Raw genomic sequence first — 19298 nt, 5'->3', positions numbered from 1 at the left:
CTGTATAATCTTCTGTTTCTCATGCTGAAGATGCCAAGGACCTGTCATGTTCTGGGTGAGCAGCATTCGACATGTTGAGACATGCTGGATTCATGTTGTACTCTCATTGCATTCAGTGGTCAACACTACTGAAATAAACTAGATGGACAAATTGATAGATGCATACATACAGATATAGTTTTCATCCTTTTATTATAAAATAAAAGTTAAAAAAAACAACAGCAAAAAACATCAGTACAAAAAAGGTCCAACCTTGATTGATTGATTGATTGATTGATTGATTGATTGATACTTTTATTAGTAGGTTGCACAGTGAAGTACATATTCCGTACAATTGACCACTAAATGGTAACACCCGAATAAGTTTTTCAACTTGTTTAAGTCGGGGTCCACTTAAATTGATTCATGATACAGATATATACTATCATATACCTGCTATATATAGTGTACAAGTAAAATCATGTTATCGAGCAATATAACAGGAATTACTCAATTTTACTACTTAAAATAAAACAAATAGTGAAAAGATAACTGCACTTTTATAAACTCATGGTCTGACTGGCACCAGCTTGCTAACATATGAACAAGAGACATTCATGTATTTCCCAATTAGGAAACAATATACCCCAATCGAAACTTATAAAAACAAATTGCTGTCTGAGAAACAAAGCTACTCAATTGTGCATATTGAACCTACAAACTGTGCTCTCTTAGAACAATGATCGAGTGTAAGAGTGATTGTGCTATACTCCGAGGAATACGAGATGTAGGTGTTTTTACAGGGCATTCAAGGATTGCTGAGCAGGAATAATAATAATAATAATATATTTTCTTTTGTTGCACACTTTTTAGTTAAATAAATATTAAAGTGCTACAGTACAAACCAATATTTAAAACATTAAAAGTTTAGCAATTAAAACAGATAAAACACTAAGACTAAAACAGTATCAGTGAAGCATAAGAAACACAAAACATGCAAAATAGTGGGTTTTCTAATGGTTAAAAAAAATAACTTGGTTAAAAGATTTCAGTGTGTGTATAAGTACTTTCTGAGCACATTCAAGAATACTGCGATAATAATGATAACTGATCATTTTGGTCACGATAACCGGATTATGACATTTTCATATTGTTACATCCCTACTTCTAAAGGTTGAAAACAAAGTCTTTGTCAAATCAGACTGGGATACAGTACTAGCAAATGTGTATAACCTTTAAAATATATTTACATGTTTATTATCTCTTACATATAACAAAATATGATTGTATACATTAACGTTGCGTACATGTAAAGATAGTTTGAAAATGATGCTTCAAAACAAAATGATTGTTTCTCAAATTGTGGCGTTTGTTTTCATTGTTTGTGTGCCTGTGTTTGTGTGTGTGTGTGTGTGTGTGTGTGTTGAAAGTGAAAGTCTTACATCAGTCCACATGGGCATTTATTACCCAGAGTGGCATTCTCTAGGGGGCATCAAAAGACTGGTTTCGCCCAGAGCGTGTTGATATCAGAGCCACTTACTTTGGGTATACTAGTTTTCTCCCATTGGAGAAATTGTCAATAGGGGTGAATTGAGTGTGAATGGTTGTTTCAAAATGTGTTTTATATGAGTTAATAGTGACCAGTCCAGTTCATCTGGGATAGGCGCTCAAAATTGAAATGGAAAACACACAAACACCCTAATATTAGTTCATTAGTTCTACATTAAATCAACCGTTGACATTCAAATAACTGTTACTATGAATCACTCTCAACTATGAGTGATCCAATGTCTGCGAGACACATGTCACAGTAAGAGAGCCGTGGTCGAAGAGTTTATATGGTAGAGTCCCCTCGGATGTCCAAGTGTCTGTCTTTGGGTCGTAACACTCAAAATTGTCTGAGTCCTCAATAACATCATGGCCATTGATGTAACGCCCTCCAGTGATGTAAAGTTTGTTGTTGAGAACCGTAGCAGAATGGTGCATCCTCCTCTCCTTCAGGCTGGCACACTTGATGAAGCGGTTGGCCTTGGTATCGTACGCAATCATTCTCCTGGTGTATCCTGAGACACAGGAGACGTGCTTGTGAGACATTCAACTTATTTCTAATTGGAATCATCAAGAACAACAGAATTTCATGCCATTTTAAAGGATTGAGAAACTGTTTCTATTGGGCATTGTACTTGTTTTTAAGCTGTTTTTACTGAAATATTTTAGACATTGTTTTTATGTTAATATATGTAAGTAATTTATTTTAATTGTGGTGTGTGACTGTTGCTGTTTTCTGTTGTTTTTATACAGTATGTGTTTCTGTAACTTTGTTTTTGCTGCCCTCTTGGCCAGGTCTCTCTTGGAAAAGAGATTTTAATCTAAATGAATTTTTATTAGGTTAAATAAAGGATATTGATTGATTGATTGATTGATTGATTGATTGATTGAACATACTCCAAAGGACATACTTGTTGAGAAACACATATGAATGACTTGAGAATATTACATTTTTAGCAAGACACTTTTGGACAAATCTATGCCTTCAATGTTTGAAAGTTAGCAAAAGACCCATTTCTGAGCAAAAAAGGAAGGACGAGAGCAATCTAGTACTATAGTAGAACTTTCTAGTACTGTACAAGAGCTATAAAATAGGGGAGCGGGAAAAAAATGATTCGAATTCTAATCGCGATTCTCACGTTGTGTGATTCAGAATCGATTCTCATTTTTTTCAAATCGATTATTTTTCATTATTTTTATTATCATTATATATATATATATATATATATATATATATATATATATATATATATATATATATATATATATATATATATATATATATATATATATATATATATTTTTTTATTTTATTTTATTTATTTTTTTATCAATCCAACAAAACAATACACAGCAATACCATAACAATGCAATCCAATTCCAAAACCAAACCCGACCCAGCAACACTCACAACTGCAATAAACAGAGCAATTGAGAGGAGACACAAACACGACACAGAACAAACCAAAAGTAGTGAAAAAAAAAAGAATATTATCAACAACAGTATCAATATTAGTTACAATTTCAACATAGCAGTGATTAAAAATCCTTCATTGACATCATCATTAGACATTTATAAATATAAAAAAAATAAAAAAGAACAATAGTGTCACAGTGGCTTACACTTGCATCGCATCTCGTAAGCTTGACAACACACTGTGTACAATATTTTCACAAAGATAAAATAAGTCATATTTTTGGTTCATTTAATAGTTAAAACAAATTTACATTATTGCAATCAGTTGATTTTTTTTACAAAAATCTACTACTCTGCTTGCATGTCAGCAGACTGGGGTAGATCGTGCTGAAATCCTATGTATTGAATGAACAGAGAATCGTTTTGAATCGGGAAAAAATCGTTTTTGAATCGAGAATCATGTTGCATTGAAAAAAAAATCGATTTTGAATCGAATCGTGACCCGAAGAATCGATATTGAATCGAATCGTGGGACACCCAAAGATTCACAGCTCTACTATATAGTACTATGCTAGGGCTAGAAAGTACTATACAAGCACTATCTAGTACTACACTAGAGCTATCTAGGACCGGACAAGAGCTATATAGTTTTAAGCTAGGGCTAGACAGTACAATACAAGCACTAGCTAGTACTACACTAGAGCTAACTAGGACCGGACAAGAGCTATCTAGTACTGGACAAGAGCTATCTAGTACTGGACAAGAGCTATATAGTATTATGCTAGAGCTAGACAGTATCAATCAATCAATCAATCAATCAATGTTTATTTATATAGCCCTAAATCACAAGTGTCTCAAAGGGCTGCACAAGCCACAACGACATCCTCGGTACAGAGCCCACATACGGGCAAGGAAAACTCACCCCAGTACAATACAAGCACTAGCTAGTACTACACTAGAGCTAACTAGGACCGGACAAGAGCTATCTAGTACTATACAAGGGCTATCTAGTACTATCTCAGAGCTAGATAGTACTATACAAGTGCTATCTAGTACTACGCTAGAGCTATCTAGGACTGGACAAGGGCCATCTAGTACAGGGCAAGAGCTATATAGCACTATATCAGAGCTAGATAGTACTATAGAAGTGCTATCTAGTACTACACTAGAGCTATCTAGGACCGGACAAGGGCTATCTAGTACTGGACAAGGGCTATCTAGCACTATACAAGAGCTATTTATCTAGTGCTGGACAGGAGCTATCTGAATGCTCTAGAGAATATTCAGTGCTAGATAGTTTTAGTACTATTGTACTAAATAACTTCGCTCTAATTGGAAACTCTGAGAGAAGTTTCTTAAGTGCAAAAATTATGACTAAAGTGGTGAAGCTGTATTTTCATTTGCACTTTAATTTCATTGACATTTAAGTTAAGAAAAATATGTATTTTTATTTATAAAGATTTAGTTTATTTATTTTAGCACTGCGTAATTGTATGTGCATTTATTTCTCATCAGTCCCCTCTTATGCGTGATATTGGTTTAGTACTTATTTTTCTAATCAGCCTGACCAAAGGTTTTAATGTGTTAAATTAATAATAATATTTTTGATTAACACATGGTTTCATATCATTTGACAAGGTTGTTTACCTGTAAAACTGTTAGTAGGTTAGATATAATTACTGAATACGATTAAAATCAAGAGTAAGATTACTAATTCAGTTTTAATACTTGAGTGGGCCCCTGGCCCCTCTGAGGTGGAAAAGTTTGACCCTGAGGTCAAAAAGGTTAAGAACCACTGAGCATTGGTCTCCAACCCCTGGTCAGCAGACTCGTACCGGGACGCAAAGACATTTGTTGAAAATTATAAAAAAAATTAAAATAAATAAATAAATTTTAAAAATATATATATATATATTTTTTTTTTGGAAAAAATCTTCACTTCCGCCCATGAGTCAGACTGTTGCTCTTGGTTTAGCCTTCTTCATCATTGCGCGCTGTTACGGTAAAAATGAGTTACAGGGAAAGAAGGACAGTGTTTCTTCTAAATCTGCATTAAGGTGAGTTTCTTTTGCTTTGATAATGCTGTAGTAATTAGTGTGATACATGTAAACTGTAATCGTTTTTCCCACTTTATCCATATGACATAGTTATATCACAATCCCATCACCAACCCCCCACCGGTGGGTTACCAGTTGTTTGCAGGACCGCAAGACGGTCAAAAGGTTTGGCAACAATGCTGTAAAGCAGGGGTGGCCAAACGTTTTGCCTCAAAGAGCCAAAGTAAAAATAGGCCACGTGCCAAAAACAACGATTATAACCACACAGCAGCACCATGAGTGAGGAGTTTAGCCCCATGGCAACCTATTTAAAGAAATCACACCAACACCTGTGATTATTGATACATATTTAACAGCTGAGCATATCTTAACCCACATTGTTGTCATATTAGTGTGTTTGATATGTCCGTCCACCCATCCATTTTCTACCGCTTGTCCCTTTCGGGGTTGCGGGGGGTGCTGTAGCCTATCTCAGGTAGGCAGAGTACACCACAATATTTAATAAAATAAAGAGAAGTGATTCATAGAAGTTTGGACAAAGTTGGTATATTTTACTTCTGCTTTACAGTGATAAACTATGTCACAGGTATCCCTAGCTTTTCTTTCATGGTGACATAGTAAAACCGTAAATACTATGGTATTTTATGCTGTAGTAATTTTTTTAGGTAATATTTAACATAGTGATGCAGAGTTTAGGAATGGTTCTGAGGTACACATTATTAACTGTTATATAAGTCCTAAGTGCAGTAAGGTGAGGTCAGACTTAATACTTGTACTCTCCTAAACAGATGGAGAAATAATTAAATATGGTCATTGCTGTAACAACATATCTAAAAATGGCTGTGAACAGTCATAGTACCGTGCATTCCTTTGCATTTGAGTATATCACCAAATTTGGGATTGTGTAAATGCCAGTACCTCCAATAACGTAGATGTTTTCATCCATCACAACAGCAGGAGCGGACATGTTCTTTACTGTTCTGTTCTCCATCGTATACCACATGTTCCTGGCAATGTGATACACCTACATATATCCAAAAGACTGAATGACTAAAACCTATAAACAACAAACATTAACAGTTCTATGCTGATAGTAATGTAGTATTACCTGAATGATTCGGACCGGGTTGTGCTTGGCGTCTTCCCCACCAAACATGTAGATCCTCTGGTTGGTGGCGGCCACTGCAGGGTGCAGAACAGCCTCGGGCATGGGGGCCATTGACTCCCACTGGTTGAACATGCTGTTGTATCTGAGACATTGTAAAAAGTCAAGTTATACATACTGCGCCACATATTTTCTCTTGTCTTATGTCACCTTTCCACGCTGTCGGCCAGCTGTCTATCAGACCTGAGTCCCCCAAGGACGAAGATGAAGTGGAGGTAGGAGACACTCTGGTGGGCGAAACGTGGCTCCAGCATGGGCTCGGCCACCCGCCACTGGTTGGTTTTGAGAGATAGGGTATAGACAGTTTTGCTGACTTGGCTGTGTTTTGTGTTGGTGCTCAGGCCTCCGATAACATACACCACACTGTGCAGAGCCACGTAGGAAGCTTTGTACAGTCGGACAGGCAGCTTGGACAAACACTGCCACTTATTGCTCCTTTCATCAAATACTATAGCGTCCCTTGAGGTCTGCTCATCGTTTTTCCTCCCTCCCACCACAACAAGAGTGTCACAGTAGGTGCAGCGCCTCGGTGCAACCCAAACAGGCTTCAAGTCACCCGCAAAGTCACCCACATATTTTGTGCTGACAGAAAACATGAGGCGTCGCACCGAATCGATGATTTCAACACAGAGGGTAGAGGACTGAATCAGAGGGTCATTGGCGATAAATTGGAACAAGTAGGTGGGGTGGATGTAGCGGAGACGCACTTTCTTGAAAAGGTCACTGATGGCGCCACGTCTGGATAAAGGATCATAGTGGATCCAAGCTACAAGAGTCTCAAAGACCTGCTCCTCCGCCGCACAAAGGCTGTCATCCTCCAGGTAGCCCATAAGCTCTGGTAAAGACAGCTCGCGCAGATCCTCCGAAACAGACACATCGGAGAAGCTGTTCACGGCCATCTCCTTTGCCTTGTGTCTCAAAGTGTTGCAGTTCAAGATATCGGAAAGCCTTACCATGCTCAAGCAGTTCTCAGGGCTCAGCTGCTGTTGTAAAAAACTGGAGCAGGCCTCAAAAAGCCGGCCATACTGCAGCATGGAGGCTGCCTGCATGAAAGGCAGCACGTTATCCATGCTGATACAAGCCAGCCCGGTGTAGACGTAGTCGATGATGCCGCTCAGAGCGGCCGACGTGAGACCCTTCAGGTTGATCCGGTGCTGCTGCCTTTCTACAAAGTTGTTGCAGAACATTGCCCTGAAGTAAGGGCTGCTGGACACCAGGACATTGCGGTGGCAAGGGATCTCGATGTTTTCGGAGCAGAGTAGCACGTCTGTCAGAAGCTTATCCTGTCTCAGGCTGTTGAGCTGCAGGAGAAGGTTGGATGACTGCTCTTTGTCTTTGTAGTGGAACACGTCCAACGCTGATCGGTCCATTCTGAGGAGAGAAACGTTACACATTCACTCATCAATCCCCAAACCATTATTTATCAACAATGAGTCTCACTGACATGAATACAGCAGGTTTAAATGTCCAGTTTTGCTGTCAGCTTTACTGTTTGCGCCGATCTAATCTTTTGGATGACGACTCGTCTGAGAACTCGGTCACCTGTGTCGCTATATTTGTATACTTGTCATGTGGTCTGTGTTGTGTGTACTTCATGTGGCTCTTGTTGCTTTGTTTTGAAGCGTGATGAATTCAGCTGCAATTTTGTTTTGTTACCAAGAATGAGCAATCAAATACATTTTATTTACCAACAGTTAGAATAGCAAAAAAAATCTATCAAGTTGTGGACTTTTTCTTTGTTATATATTTATTTTATATGATATTCATATTCTTTTTAGAAATTACCGTATGTTTCAAACCAGGGCTGTCAAAAGTGTAGCCCACAGCTTATGGGTTGGTGGCGCCGCTCCACATTGTTGAAATAAAAAAGACGTAATATAATGAGAAAATCGGAAATGTTTATACTAACAAGTAATAATATGGTTCGTCACATATAACGCTGAATATAAGGCTGACGCAAAGTTTTTTTCTTGAAATATTTATACAAATGTTTTTCTTGAACGTTTTAACCATTTAAATGAATATATATATATATATATATATATATATATATATATATATATATATATATATATATATATATATATATATATATATATATATATATATATATATATATATATATATACAGTACAGGCCAAAAGTTTGGACAAACCTTCTCATTTCAATGTGTTATCTTTATTTTCATGACTATTTACATTTTGGATTGTCACTGAAGGCATCAAAACCATTTTATGTGACTACCTCTTGAAGCTCATTGAGAGAATGCCAAGAGTCTGAAAAGCCTTAATCAGAGCAAAGGGTGGCTATTTTGAAGAAACTAGAATATAAAACATGTTTTCAGTTATTTCACCTTTTTTTGTCAAGTACATAACTCCACCTGTGTACATTCATAGTTTTAATGCCTTCAGTGACAATCTACATTGTAAATAGTCATGAAAGTACTGTATATATATATATATATATATATATATATATATATATATATATATATATATATATATATATATATATATATATATATATATATATATATATATATATATATATATAACCGAACAAAAATCAATATATCACTCGATGACTAAAATAATTGATAAAAAATAGCAACTCTGCTGCTTGCCGGGAAATAATGCACTCAATTGTTCTTCAGTTGTTGTTAAGACACAATAAATATAATTTCCACACAGTTTATAAATACATATTAATATTAGATATACAGTAGATAGAACAAACAGTAATATGCGCGATAATTTAAGTCCACTTGCAAAATCTAATGCAAAATATCGCATGTACAAATATAACAATGATTATTGTTTTTAAAAAAAAATGTTATTCATTGAACAATATGTTTCTTATTGCGGTTGTAGTTTAAAAAAGTGCACTGCATCATACTGAGGGGTGTTTCTAATATTTAGCCTCTCTCATGTAGCTAAATTGGTGATCATAATACTGTACAGTATAAGAACAATTTGCCTAATATAATGCACAACGACCACAATACTAAACACTGACAGTGTCCATAAAAATGTAACAATATACGTAACAAGAAATATTTTGCATAAACCATTTGTAGTGATAACAACTGATATTTATGTATTTGACATGTAGGTCTACATGTGCAATGCTTTTCATCACATAACTCTAAAATACATATTGAAAATGAGTCTCGGATCTTATTCTATGCCGGTTGTACTGCAGTGGCTTACCTTTTTCCGTCTCTATACGCTTTCTGGAGGGTCTCGCAAGTTGTTTGCCACAAGCACTCAGCAGAAAAAATGTATCCTTGACATTTTCTTGCACTTCCTCCCTATTTTCTCTGGTGTTGCTGCTGTGTGACTCTATGATCCAAAGGGGGCCGTCTCTCTTTGTAGGAGCACGCCGCATGTTGCTTGTTGTTATGATCTCTTTCCACGAGGCCTCTGTGTACATTCCTGCACTAAAAATAGGCCCAGCTAGGCAACATGAGCACAAACTCACATGTGGCACGAGGGAGAGCTTTCTCGGTATCCACCAGACTCCATCATCGCATGGTCTGCGTCACGACCGTGACACTGATTATCGATAACGCTAACTTTGTTGACGTCTTTGCAGAAGCTCAAACACAGGCCTGCATGCTCGCAAAAGGAACGGGCTGTGCTGGCGTTGATTACTCGTGTCACACAAGTCATTTAAAAGCCATTAAAAATATTTATATTGGCAGCAGAAGTGGATAGAAGTTGAAGTCATAGAAGTGTAATCATGTCATCAAAGTGTTCATGAACATTCATTCTCTCGAAACAGATCAGATCAGTTACTAAAAACTAATAATCACACAGCCAAGCAACATAATTCCCTATTTGACCATATGATTGCAGGTTGTCTCATTGCACATCCTCCCTAATGGGGACAGTTTGGACACACCGTCTTGGAGAATAAAAACACAGAGGCCTTCCAGCAAAACGACTTGAACCATATTTTCTTCAAAGTGAACCTAACAGTGAGGTCATGGATTACTAGACAACACAGCACCATCTAGTGTGTGGATGTAGCACACCATCCACTTCATGAGCTACAGAATATTTTGGCTTTGACTTTTGCTTGATTTGTCAGGATTTTACTTCGAAAAGTTGTATTTTTGAAATTCAAATTGGAAGTGGAGTCCAGTTTTCTTGTCAAGTTTGCCTATACATGTCAACAGTATATGCAGTCGTGGTCAAAAGTTTACATTCACTTGTAAAGAACATAATGTCATGGATGTCTTGAATTTCCAATCATTTCTACAACTCTTATTTTTTTGTGATAAAGTGATTGGAGCACATACTTGTTTGTCACAAAAAACATACATGAAGTTTGGTTCTTTTATGAATTTATTATGGGTCTACTGAAAATGTGACCAAATCTGCTGGGTCAAAAGTATACATACAGCAATGTTAATATTTGGTTACATGTCCCTTGGCAAGTTTCACTGCAATAAGGCACTTTTGGTAGCCATTCACGAGCTTCTGGCAAGCTTATGGTTGAATTTTTTACCACTCCTCTTGACAAAATTGGTGCAGTTCAGCTAAATGTGTTGGTTTTCTGACATGGACTTTTTTCTTCAGCATTGTCCACAAGTTTTAGTCAGGACTTTGGGAAGGCCATTCTACAACTTTGATTGTAGCCTGATTTAGCCATTCCTTGACCACTTTTGACGTGTGTGTGGGGTCATTGTCCTGTTGGAACATCCAACTGCGCCCAAGACATAACCTCTGGGCTGATGATTTTAGGTTGTCCTGAAGAATTTGGAGGTAATCCTCCTTTTTCATTGTCCCATTTACTCTCTGTAAAGCACCAGTTCCATTGGCAGCAAAACAGGCCCAGAGCATAATACTACCACCACCATGCTTGACGGTAGGAATGGTGTTCCTGGGATTAAAGGCCTCACCTTTTCTCCTCCAAACATATTGCTGGGTATTGTGGCAAAACAGCTGATTTTTTGTTTCATCTGACCACAGAACTTTCCTCCAGAAGGTCTTATCTTTGTCCATGTGATGTCAGATGAAACAATGTATAGCATTCACCTCATTTGATATCTACCTCAGTGTTGATCCCACTGGCTGGACATATTTACATTTATACTCTTAGGTTTGGATGGAATAGACTTTTATTCAACCCACATTGGGGAAATAGATTGCCGTGTAACATTTACAACAGCATAAAACAAAAACAAATATAGAATACAATTGTAAAAAGTAATACAAATGATGGAGGCAAAAATGACAATAACAAAGGAACTTCTAGAGCTGTGTTTGATTTAAGATTTTCATATTAAAATCTGATTCGTGAGAGGGAACTTTATTGTCATACCAGTACTCATGATATGGCACGAAATGTCGTAGCTGAGGAACCAGATTCAGCCCAATGAGTACCACATGAACCATATTATGTACATAATAATGTAGGTAGAATAGGATATAAACAGAGTAGGCTATACATACTGTAGCTTCGGTTAATAGGAATACATTATAGGTAGAATAAATAGAATAATTAAATAGATTGTGATTTTTAAGTGCAAATGCAAAAACAATGACAGCAAACCAAAACAAATAAAAGCCCAGTTCCGCACAGTTAGGACACAAGTTGCAAGTTTAGTGTTGCTTGTGTGGGTAGGGGAGTGGTGGGTGGGTCGCTGTCCATTGCTACAGAGCACCATCAGTTTAACAGCTTCCGATGATCCTACTCATACATTCTACAGCAGGGGTGTCAAACTCATTTGAGATCGGGGGCCACATGGAGAAAAATCTACTCTCAAGTAGGCCGGGCTGGTAAAATCACGGCACGAAAACTTAAAAATAAAGACAACTTCAGATTGTTTTCTTTGTTTAAAAATAGAACAAGCATATTCTGAAAATGTACAAATCATAATGTAGTTGTTTTTTTTTTTACACTTACATGTTGCGGTTAATAGTATTCTATCTTTATTAGTCGTTATTTATACTTTCTGAATAAATTATGTGATAGTGTTCATCAGTCAACTCATTGTGTTGATTTTCAATCTATCATGATCAAAAAATAATATCAAAATCAAATTACAGGATGTTGTTTATGGAGTTTGCTCATTTTCCTCGACTGGTGCACTAACATGTGTTTTTTGTTTTTTTTTCCACATATGTAGCATAATCTACAAAGATACAAATAATTGCTACTGCAACATCTAGTGGACACATTTAGAACAGCGGTTTCTTTCATTCCAAAATTTCGGCAAATTTTTATAGATCAATGTCTGACAATTTGACTCTGAGTTTGTTGAGTCAAGCTCCTCCAAATCAAATCTTCAAATAGTCGACTACTCTAACACACTCCTAATAACATCCATTTTGCACACCATAAAGGTTCCACTATGAACAAGTTACAGCATCTGTGTGTCATAGGAAGGAATCCGGTCTTGAGGAAAGTGAAGTACAATTGTTACCAAAAATTTGGGACTGACTCAGTCCGGACGTCATGGGAGACAGAGTCAGCCGTGCACTCCCTGGGCTGGAAGCTTTTTTTTAGATTTTTTTTTACATCGGAGTAGGAAAAAAATTGGACGATATTTAACCAAAACAAAGGCATGTTGACCAAGACTAAACACAATTAACTAACCATTAAGTTAAGTAAAAAAAAGAGCCGAAAAGGTTTACAGTAACGACATCCAATCATATTTAATTTTGTCTTGTCGATGGGTGGGACAAGTTTTGAGTTTATCCGATCACAGCTCTACAATGGCGTACATTAAAAGAGGGGTGTGGGTTAGTCACGAATGACAATGCCAGTCAAATGCTTTTCTTCTTGAGAAGAGGAAGTCAGTAGTCCTTGCCAAAAACAAAATGTGTGGCTTTAACATTTTCCACCCGTACTATGTGTACAACTGGGGTAAAGTGAAGAGAACTTATTTGATTTTAACTGCTATTGTGCCATCAGCAGCAGTCATCGATCGTGACCTCACAACTGTAAGTGAAATCCATTGTACCCGCCATGTGAGCACGCATAGATCGCTAAACCTTCACTGCTGGGGCTTCATCTGTCCACAACTGATTACTACATACAAACACTTATCGTTATTGTAATGATATGTGCTTAAAATTATTTAAGCATTTATCATGTCCAAAACAATGAAAGAGTTGGCCATTTCTATGGTATTCATGGTATTGTACAGGACTGTTATTGATCTGATGTTGATGTGCTAAAACCTATTTCTTGTTTAGAAGATACATACAAGATTAACTGTTTTTTAATGCACATAAAAAACAATTATAGTGGATGTATTCATTAAATTACTGTATTCTTGCCAGCCAAAAAGTGATTCAATGTAATACTTTGACACATCTCATCTGTGCATAAATTATTAGTTTATCCCAAGAGATAATAATGATAATAATGTACATACTGTACTGTTTACATGTTGAAAAGCTAAAAACTACCCCAAATGACAACTAATGTTTGCCAAAGTAATATTCTAATATTGACACATCTCATCTGAGCATCTCCTAAGGGCTGTCTAGTAATTTATGCACAGATGAGAAGAGTCAATATCAAAATATTAATTCTAATACATTTTTGGCAGGCAAGAATGTATTGATTTAATGAATACATTCAAACACTTTATAGTCATTTATTATGCGCTTGGACAAAGATCAGTTAATATTGTATGTAGCTTTTAAACAAGTAGTAGGTTTTAGCACATCAACATCAGATCAATAACAGTCCTCCCTTCTCATTAATACCATAGAAATTACCAGCTCTTTCATTTTTTTGGACACGATAAAGGCTTGAATAATTCCAAACACATATCATTACACTAACCACAAATATAAAGTGTTTGTCTTACAAGTAGTAATTAGTTGTGGACAGACGAAGTACCAGCAGTGCAGCTTCAGCACACATTGGGAATAAATTTTTGGCAGGTGCCTCCCTGAAATGTTTTTCTGGCCAGGTCTTAACTGACTTAAACATGGAGTTTGCTGCCTCAGTATAAAAAACAAACAAAAAAAATAACATATTGTACATGTCTTACATGTACATTATATTACTAAAAAAACAAGCATTTTTTATGGCGATCACAAAAGGTAATGGAAACACAACATTTAAGTCACTCGGAAAATTTTAGGCCAAGACTGCAAAATGAAGTGCACAACTTGGAAGCAACCAGCAGAGGTGCTGTTGAGTGAATTAATACTCGTTTGCCATATAAAGAAGAACAACATGAGTGCAGGCAGCACGGCGGAACAGGGGTTAGTGCATGTGTCTCACAATACGAAGGTCCTGAGTTCAATCCCGGGCTCGGGATCTTTCTGTGTGGAGTTTGCATGTTCTCCCCGTGACTGCGTGGGTTCCCTCCGGGTACTCCGACTTCCTCCCACCTCCAAAGACGTGCACCTGGGGATAGGTTGATTGGCAACACTAAATTGGCCCTAGTGTGTGAATGTGATTGTGAATGTTGTCTGTCTATCTGTGTTGGCCCTGCGATGAGGTGGCGACTTGTCCCGGGTGTACCCCGCCTTCCGCCCGAATGCAGCTGAGATAGGCTCCAGCACCACGAAAGGGACAAGCGGTAGAAAATGGAAAACCTTGGCAGTTTTTTTTTTTTACTTTTGACTTTGATTTTATTTGCATAAATAACAACATAAAGCACAAGCAAACAATTCATAGATCATCACAATTTGAAATGAGTCCGAAAAGGAGTAAAAAGAAGCAGATGCTATCCCGGTCATACCCCACTTACTCTCCTTAGATAATTACCATAATGATCTCACTCATTATCCCGCCCCACAATCATTCACTCACCCACCCAATTATTCAGTGACCTTCAGAACATTCACAGAGAAATATATATATATGTATATATATATTTTTTAAATGACCATTCTTTAATTATTAAAAGTTAACGTTTGCCAGTAAAGCTCATCCTGACTACTACTCGTCCTCATGATAGTGTTGCCTTTCTATCAGTGCTGTCCCACAAGTTGTATTTGCACTATTTTCTCCTTACAGAACTGGCATGCTTTATGTCCCTGATAAAACTCTTTGACTTTATCTTTTAATTCAATGCCGTCCTCTTCTTGCTCTCCTGAGATAAATGTGAAGTGTTCTTGTTTTGTCACTCTGTCATGTCTGTTTAGATGTCTCTTCTTCACGCCCGGCCACCAATTCTACGCTTGACTTAGTTTGTTGACTCTTACAGCCCTGACAAGTCTTACTTCCAGCACAGAGTCGTTCGACACATACTGTCACACCACATCATCACAAAATGTATCTTTTCACTTCAGCAGTAAATGCCAGTTCTGTAAATAGAGTTACAGTTGGCTCTGAATGTACATTTATTTTGCATCTGGATCACCATGATAAGTACAACTGGAGGAGAGGAATAGTTTAATGATGCATTCTCTCAAGGGCAACAATATTGTTGTTATCCACTAGGTGTCAGGGCAAAGTTAAATATATCTGCTGACCTTCACTATGTTGAACTCTGTAGTCATATAAAGCACATTAAAAGCAAATTCATGATGCCATGACGACATCAGAAACTTAGTAAGTATAGTCATCTTGCTGAAAAAGTCTAATATTTTAAAACTGATAAAAAAAAAGAGATAAGCTGAGATGTCTTTGATGCACAGCAGTTCAAATTTAACAGTAAAGTAATTAAAGCAGCAGTTTATATATTTTCCTCCCAACATTCACACAAATGCACGCTAAAATAAATGCTAATATTTCTATTTACAGTTCACACAGTATGAAGAAAATATATCGATGCAAAATTCCATTAGCACAAATGTTTATCTAAGCCAGAATAATGATGCACAAAAATTAATGAAATGTTATGCTTCAATTTGAAGCAAATATTTGAGTTCGAAGGATCCCCGCCATTAGTTGGTGCAGCAAATGTCACAATGAGCCCCGCCAAAATTGGCTCAAAACATCTGATCATACTCCCTAGCATGAGCTTATACTCACTGATAGACATCACTTTGTTTTTCTAACCATGGGAAGGAAGGAAGCGAGTTTTAAGAACAGTGCTAAGAAGAAGAAGCAGATTATATTCATTGAAATAAAGAAATAAATCATCAAAGAGTGTCGGCAACTTGGTGTAATAATTTGGAGTGTATATCACTGCTAGTGTGGGACCCGTGATTTAGTTTAGTTTAGTTTATTATTTCTTCCGTCAGTGATCAACAAAATAAACAAAAAGTTTTACATTCATAAATTGACAATTTCACAGACCGGAAGGGTTTAGGCTGAAGTTGAGCACTTATTTCGCCTAACCCTATAAACAATCTCAAATACAAGATGAGCTTCATAGAAATGTGAAATTTCCTTTACACAACGTATTATAAATACACCTTGTACACAAATTAAACACTGTTCAAATGTAAACACAGTAAAGACATAGACAAATAGTTGTGAAATATCCCTGTACACATGTTGGTTAAACATTTGTACCAATAATATACTATATACAAACACTTATACTTTCTTTTTTATTTATATAAATGATAAATGATAAATGGGTTATACTTGTATAGCGCTTTTCTACCTTCAAAGTACTCAAAGCGCTTTGACAGTATTTCCACATTCACCCATTCACACACACATTCACACACTGATGGAGGGAGCTGCCATGCAAGGCGCTAACCAGCACGCATCAGGAGCAAGGGTGAAGTGTCTTGCCCAAGGACACAACGGACGTGACTAGGATGGTGGAAATTGAACCCCAGTAACCAGCAACCCTCCGATTGCTGGCACAGCCACTCTACCAACTTCGCCACGCCGCCCCTATATCCCACATTTAGTTTAGTAAATTAACATTGATCATAGAATTAACTACTGGTGTTGATTCAAGAGTGATATATTTTTCAAAGACATTAGTTTTAAAGGTTTTATTAAATATGTGAATGGAACTGGAACATTTTAAGGAATCATCCAAGCTGTTCCACACGTGAACCCCCCTGACAGAAACACATCTACTTTTTAAGCTAGTTCTTATGTTTTTGATAGACTACGTGGGTTCACTATACTTAAAAGGGAACATTAATGCTCTCGACCCATGTTTATTTGTGCAATTGTTGATCAAATGTACTGTTTATGCAAAAGATTCCAGAAATATACCAGTGGCTAATGACTGAAAAACAGTTCATAAAATTTAGAAAGGCACCTGAGATCCTCGGAACAGGGGTCCTGCAATATTCAGTTCACAATGTGCAGCCTTCGTTGTCACATGATAGTGTAACTGTGTGTGTGCTGTGTGTTGCAGGTAAGGAAGCGTGTCCAAATAATATTTCCAACTTGTAAGACTGGTAGTAAACATGTCTATTTGTGTATGAGCCCATGAGCAATGTTGGTGTAGTATTAAATTGTGATTTTCACATAAATGATGAACGTGTAGGAACACAAGCTAAGTGGCAGTTTACGCACCATTGGTCAATAATATACCCTGTATATTGTATAAAGTGCAATATTACATATTTTGTGTGCATATTTTGGAAGTTGGTATCGTAAGCAGAAATTTGTGTGTAACAAGTGACGGTGGGACGTGAAGTCTCATGCCTCATCTTCAGTTCACAAGATGCAGCCTTTATCGTCACAGGCGCTGATGTGCTGTATGTTGCAGTAAAGAAGCTAACTTTTCAAAATCTTGCATGCCTCAGTTGATTTATGTCCGTGTGTGTGACACTAGTCAGCACCATACTGAAGCAGAATGAGACCAACACCAGCTAAGGGCATTAAAATATGATCTAAACATATTTAAATGGCGGACATTTATCCATAAAAGAATAGAAAAGCTGCTGATGGTGTGTTTGCCGGTGAAGCAGCTGGAAGGAGATACTGTAGAAGTCCACTCTCAAAACTATGAATGAACACATGTGGAGTTATGTAGTTAACAAAAAAAGGTGAAATAGCTGAAAACATGTTTTATATTCTAGTTTCTTCAAAATACCCACCCTTTGCTCTGATTACTGCTTTTCACACCCTTGGCATTCTCTCGATGAGCTTCAAGAGGTAGTCACCTGAAATGGTTTTCACTTCACAGGTGTGCCTTATCAGGGTTGATTAGTGGATTTTCTTGCTTTATCAATGGGGTTGGGACAATCAGTTGTGTTGTGAATGAGAAGGTGTGTCCAATCTTTTATGTATATACATACATTTATTTATTTAGAAATCGATTTTGGAGTTTTTTTTAATCGATTAAGAATCATTACAAATAAGAATCGCAATTCATTCGAAAATTGTATCAATCAAATCAAAGTTTCATATCAAAGTTTATTTTTATAGCCCTTAATCACAAGTGTGTCAAGGGGCTGCACAAGCCACAACGACATCCTCCCCCGGGCGACCGGTGCAATGGATGTAGTTAATAATGTGAGAAATAAATACTGTACATTATTATTACAGCATGAAACGACTGTACTTGTTTGTAGTACATTATTTTATGTTGTTTTTATACAATTGTTATCTAAAAGATGAAAGCACCAATGAAATTGATTTTAATTAATTTTCTATGAGAGATGTTGATTTGTGATGCAAGTGTTTTGAGTTTTGTCACAGAACCAATCCAGCCTGTAAGTTGAGGTACCACTGTTATGTAATACTTTATATTTTAATGCGCAAGCAATCCTAAAATACTATAATCTATTACCCAATAAGACGAAAATAAATTTCTAATACACACAATCATTATCACACGGTCTCATCTCACAGTCTCAGTACATTTACATGCACAAAAAAAATAATAATTGCATGAATTGGCTTGAAACCAATTTTTCCAAACCCATGTCATCCGTCTGCTTGTGCTCTAAAAATTACAAACACATGTATTTTAGCCTTCAAGTAAGTAAGTTGAAAAAAGATCCAGTCATCCATCTCGTTAGGGTGATGGGTGAGCTGGAGCCTATCCCAGCAGGGCACCCCCTGGACTAGAAAGAAAACAAATGTAGCACAAATGTGTGTTGGTACATATACTAATGTGTAAACAATAGAAACAGATGGTGAGAATCACCTTTGGGGGGGGATAGGAAGTATTGGCCTTGGGCAGAAAGAGATCCATGCCGGGCAAACACTGAGCATTTTAGCGTGGCTTTGATGGAAAGACATTCATGTTGGATCAACAAGTGAGGAGGAGAGACAAGGAGGTTTA

At 37.0% G+C, this 19298-nt stretch overlaps 1 protein-coding gene across 1 annotated transcript; it reads right to left on the bottom strand.

The window, feature by feature from the left end:
* Positions 1–539: 539 nt before the first annotated feature.
* LOC133660717 (kelch-like protein 38) lies at positions 540–9491 on the bottom strand. The gene is made up of 5 exons (XM_062064300.1): positions 9376–9491; positions 6317–7537; positions 6110–6251; positions 5920–6025; positions 540–2042 (listed from the first exon to the last, which is right to left on the bottom strand). Exons 2-5 carry the CDS (start codon positions 7534–7536, stop codon positions 1753–1755), a joined length of 1758 nt encoding a protein of 585 aa, XP_061920284.1. The 5' UTR covers position 7537; positions 9376–9491; the 3' UTR covers positions 540–1752.
* Between the last annotated feature and the right edge of the window lie 9807 nt (positions 9492–19298).

Source organism: Entelurus aequoreus, linkage group LG11 (genome assembly GCF_033978785.1).
Source record: "Entelurus aequoreus isolate RoL-2023_Sb linkage group LG11, RoL_Eaeq_v1.1, whole genome shotgun sequence".
Taxonomy (NCBI): Eukaryota; Metazoa; Chordata; class Actinopteri; order Syngnathiformes; family Syngnathidae; genus Entelurus; species Entelurus aequoreus.
Note: the sequence above shows the minus strand (reverse complement) of the source record. Positions and strands in the feature narration are given on the sequence as shown.